Consider the following 4,159-nt stretch of genomic DNA (forward strand, 5'->3'; position numbering starts at 1 on the left):
GATTTGATCCAGATTTACCTCAATTCCTCTGTGAGTCACCATGTACCCCAAGAACTTCCTTGTTCCTACCTCGAAAATGCATTTCAAGGCATTGAGGCGAAGTTGATGAGTTTTTAGGATGTTGAAAACTTCTCTCAGATCTATAAGGTGGTTTGTAGCAGGCTTGCTTTTCACTACCATATCATCTATGTAGGCTTCCATAGTCCGGCTGAGCTGTTCTTTGAACATTCAAGTTACTATACACTGGTAGGTTGCTCCAGTGTTCTTAAGGCCGAATGGCATTACTTTATAATAGTAGGTGCCTCTCGGAGTAACAAATGCTGTCTTCTCTTGATCTGGGCCGAACAGTGGTATCTGGTGATAGCCGCTGTAAGCGTCCAAAAAGCTTATACGCTCATGCCCTGCTGTTGAGTCTACCAGTTGGTCTATGTGAGGCAAAGGGAAGCTATCTTTTGGACAAGCTCTGTTGAGGCAAGAAAAGTCAACGCAGACTCTTCACTTTTCATTTTTCTTTTTGACTACGATTGTGTTGGACAACCATTATGGGTACTAAATCCTTGGATTGCCCTCACCTCTAGGGGTTTGTCGACCTCTGCAATTACTGCTTCAGTGTGCTCAATTGAAGATCTTCGGCTTTTTCTACACAATGGACTGAGCAAAAGGGTTGACGTTGAGTTCATGGCACGAAAATTCTAGATTCAGCCTGGAAGTATCATATGCTAACCATGCGAATACCTCCATATTGTCCCTCAGCAAATCCAACAATTGAAGTTTCTCATCAGCGCCTAAGGAGGTACCGATAAGAAGTACTTTTCTGGGTCATCTTCCGTTACTAAAACTTTCTCCAGATCCTCTACTATCTTCTCAGCTGGGGTTCTACCGATATCTTCCAAGATCAGCTATTCTGCTACTTTAACTGTCTGAACCCGATTACAGAGCTGTTTAGCCTTCATGCCTACCATGAAACAATGCTTTGATGCAATTTGGTTCCCTGAGATTTGATCTACTCCGTGTTCTGTCTGGAAACAGATGAGTTGGTGGTAGGTTGAGAGGACTGCTTCCATTTGATGAATCCAAGGCCGATCGAGTATAGCTTTGTAAGGAGACGGTGTGTTAATAACCAGAAATTCTATCTGAAGGGTCTTTGTCCCAGCCACAACTGGCAACACTATCCTGCCAAGTGGACATTCAGGCTACAAATTAAAGCCGACTAACGGAGCTGCCGCTGGCGTGAGGTGTTGTTTAGAAAGACCGAGCTTCTTGAACAAGTCGTAATACAATATATCTGCTACACTACCCTGGTCTACCAAAACTCATTTCACATCAAATCATTTTCCAATTCCTACAGTTATAATCAATGCATCAGTATATGGGCGTTGAATTCCTTCTAAGTCCTTCTTTGTAAATAAAACAGTACATAAGGGAGTCTTAGGTATTGTTCGTATCTTTTTCGGTACTGGACCCACTAACATGACTTGCTAAATTTGCATGACTTTTGCAATTTCCTCTTGAAGTGTCTTTCTCGCTCGTGACTGGTTGTACCATGAATTACATTTATGACCAATCGAGGTGGATGCTCTGTGTTTGGTGGGGGATTCCCCTGCTCGGTCACAATTTTGTTTGGATCAATGTATTCTTGGAGGTGCCCAATAGTTACCAAGTCCTCCAGGTGTTGCTTTAATGCTCGGCAGTTCTGAGTCATGTGCCTCCTATCCTGATGATAGGAGCATCTGAGCTTTTGGTTGCGCCGAGTTGGGTCCCCTAGCATCTTTGGTGGCCAAGTAAAGAACAGCTCTTTCTTGATTTTCTCCATAATACGATAGATAGGTTCTTTGAAGACTATAACAACTGCCTCATGGGATTTAGACTTGTCTATTTTATTCACTACGACTCATCGGGGTTCCCCTTGATCTGCTCTTTTTCTATTTCCTAGAGTTATTGGTTCGGCCGATGCCACTTCAATGGAAATCTGATCATCTTCAAGGCGAGCATACTGTTCAATCCTGCCATGTAAGTCCTTTAGTGCTGTGGTTGGGCATTTGGTAAATGATTGTCTCAACTTGCCTTCTGGATGCATGCCATGTTTAAAAGACATTACAACCATCTGTTTGCTGCAGACATTTTCCTCCAAATCATTATACTCTTTCCAATACCGTCTTGCATAATTGCATAGTGTTTTTTCCTGTTCCTTTCGGAGACCGAATAAGGTGTCCGACTCCTTCGGGATTTTGATGTTGGAGACAAATCTGGCCAAGAACTCTTCAGAGAGCTGCTTCCAGTCATAAATCGATCCAGTAGGGAGACGATCGAACCATCTGAGTCTGGATTCTACCAAGCTGGATGGAAAGACTTTGCACATTAGTGCCTCATCTCGGCTCCACATGGACATCATCTGCCGATAGTGGCTGATATGTGTTAGCGGGTCTGACTTCCCATCATATGACGTGAATTTTGATAGAGTGAACTTCTTGGGGGGTCTTATCGCTTTGATATTTGGGGAGAAATGAGAGGAGACAAGCCGATCCAGTGCTTGATGCTCTCTTTGATGGACAGTACGATTAAGGTATTGAGCCTGACGCTTTCGCCGTTGATCATTTTTTCTATTCCAGACCAACCAAGTACAGAGATCCTGAGGAGGATACTTTGTCTGCTGGATGGCCGTTTTCAGCCTCTTAGCTCCTTTTCGGTGTGAACCACCACTGTGGCTGCTCGCTGCTTCACTTTACACCGGGATTGGTTGATTTTCCTGCCTAGATTTGTTTTTGGGGACCTTCTTCACTGGTGGTTCAGGGGATGGGCTCCTCCAATGCAGACGACAGGGTTCTGCGTCGGTCCTTTTCTCCCTCAAGTCGCTCATCATCCTTTTGAGTTGCGCTTTTAGTTCCTGTATCTCCACTCCCATGTAATCAATGATATGATCCCCATAGTATTTTGTAGACACCCCATTTTTGACCGTCCTCAAGACTTGGACGTCACCGCTTGAACACTTGGTGATCATCCATGTTTGTGTTCGTCTTGAGTTCCCGGAGGCCTCGGCTAGGCGCCTTGCCTCAGAATCTCTCGACTCGACCATTTTGTGTCTGGTTTTACACCAAACACTTGTTTTTTTTCTTTGCAGGGCAGGGAATGGCTTTTGGGACATCCCTACACTCCACCGGCCGTGGCTTGAGGCCACCGGCTGTGTCTTGTTGCCATCGGCCAAATGTGACGGCCGGCCGGCCAATTTGACTACCGGTCGACCACTTTGATGGCCGGCCGGCCAAATGTGGTTTTCAACAGATATTTCTGTAGACAGCTGGCAGCTGTCATTCCAAGCCATACCCCAGCCCATGCCTGGACGTGGGACTTCTGAGGGGGCTGCAGATTGATTTATCTATATCAATCAAGCTCTCTCAAAGGAGGAGAGATACAAGAGGAAGAGGAGGAGATATACAACCTAAAGGAGTAAAAAATCTCTCTCTCTCTCTCTACATTTTCTGCCTCTCTCTCTAAGGTTTAGGGCTTGTTTGTGCTCAAAAGTGCATTTTCTTTGTACTTTTGCATACAAACACCTAGTTCTCTACTCCCTTTATTGAGCTGAGGTCCTTGGAGGTGATTTTGGGGTGATTTGAAGCCCTTTTTTGGTCCAAAAGTTGCTGATTTGCTGCTGTGCTTCAAGGGTGAGCTTTTACCTCTTTTAAGCCTTGTTTTCATAGCTTGTTTTGCCATATTTGCAACTGTTTTTGACCTTAACATATAACATAGAAAATTCTTTTTTTTGAGTGCTCTAAATAGTTTGTTAAGGGTGTTTTAAGCTTTGGGGTTGTTTGAACCCTCTTAAGGCTTGTTTGGCCCTTGTTTTGTGCCATTTCGGTTGAGCTCCGGGACCATTGTGTTTGGGCCTCCTTACCATCTTGTAATGCCACATTTTTGCCTTAACATGCTTTAGGTGTAGACCCTTGTTCTAGCATGATTTAGGCTTAGCTTTGTGAAGCTTACATGCATATTTTGATGTGCTAAGGGACTGTTTTAGGTCATTTGAGTCATTCATGTCTTGCTTTATATAGCTACCATGCAATCCCTCTTGAATGCCTTAAGTTTTGGCCTCTCTAGCATGCATTACTTGCATTGTTTCAGTGGTTTGGAACCACTTACCATGTTATTTCAGTCCTTATAACAT

At 44.1% G+C, this 4,159-nt stretch overlaps 1 protein-coding gene across 1 annotated transcript; it reads right to left on the minus strand.

Annotated features, from left to right (window-relative positions):
• Positions 1 to 899: 899 nt before the first annotated feature.
• Positions 900 to 1,813, minus strand: LOC145799457 (uncharacterized). Its single transcript, XM_082889048.1, has 3 exons — positions 1,543 to 1,813; positions 1,216 to 1,303; positions 900 to 1,173 (listed from the first exon to the last, which is right to left on the minus strand). Exons 1-3 carry the CDS (start codon positions 1,811 to 1,813, stop codon positions 900 to 902), a joined length of 633 nt encoding a protein of 210 aa, XP_082745174.1.
• Between the last annotated feature and the right edge of the window lie 2,346 nt (positions 1,814 to 4,159).

The sequence above is a fragment of the Camellia sinensis genome, chromosome 9, assembly GCF_055761805.1.
Source record: "Camellia sinensis isolate YWXY chromosome 9, ASM5576180v1, whole genome shotgun sequence".
Taxonomy (NCBI): domain Eukaryota; kingdom Viridiplantae; phylum Streptophyta; class Magnoliopsida; order Ericales; family Theaceae; genus Camellia; species Camellia sinensis.

What these genes read in the sequence shown, in the direction of transcription:
- LOC145799457 (XM_082889048.1), bottom strand. Translation starts at nt 1,813, where the DNA reads ATGGAGAAAATCAAGAAAGAGCTGTTCTTTACTTGGCCACCAAAGATG. An exon ending in GGTCATAAATGTAATTCATG is followed by an intron (nt 1,304 to 1,542) that starts GTACAACCAGTC and finishes GAGTTTTGGTAG; the next exon opens with ACCAGGGTAGTGTAGCAGAT. An exon ending in CTCACGCCAGCGGCAGCTCC is followed by an intron (nt 1,174 to 1,215) that starts GTTAGTCGGCTT and finishes TCCACTTGGCAG; the next exon opens with GATAGTGTTGCCAGTTGTGG.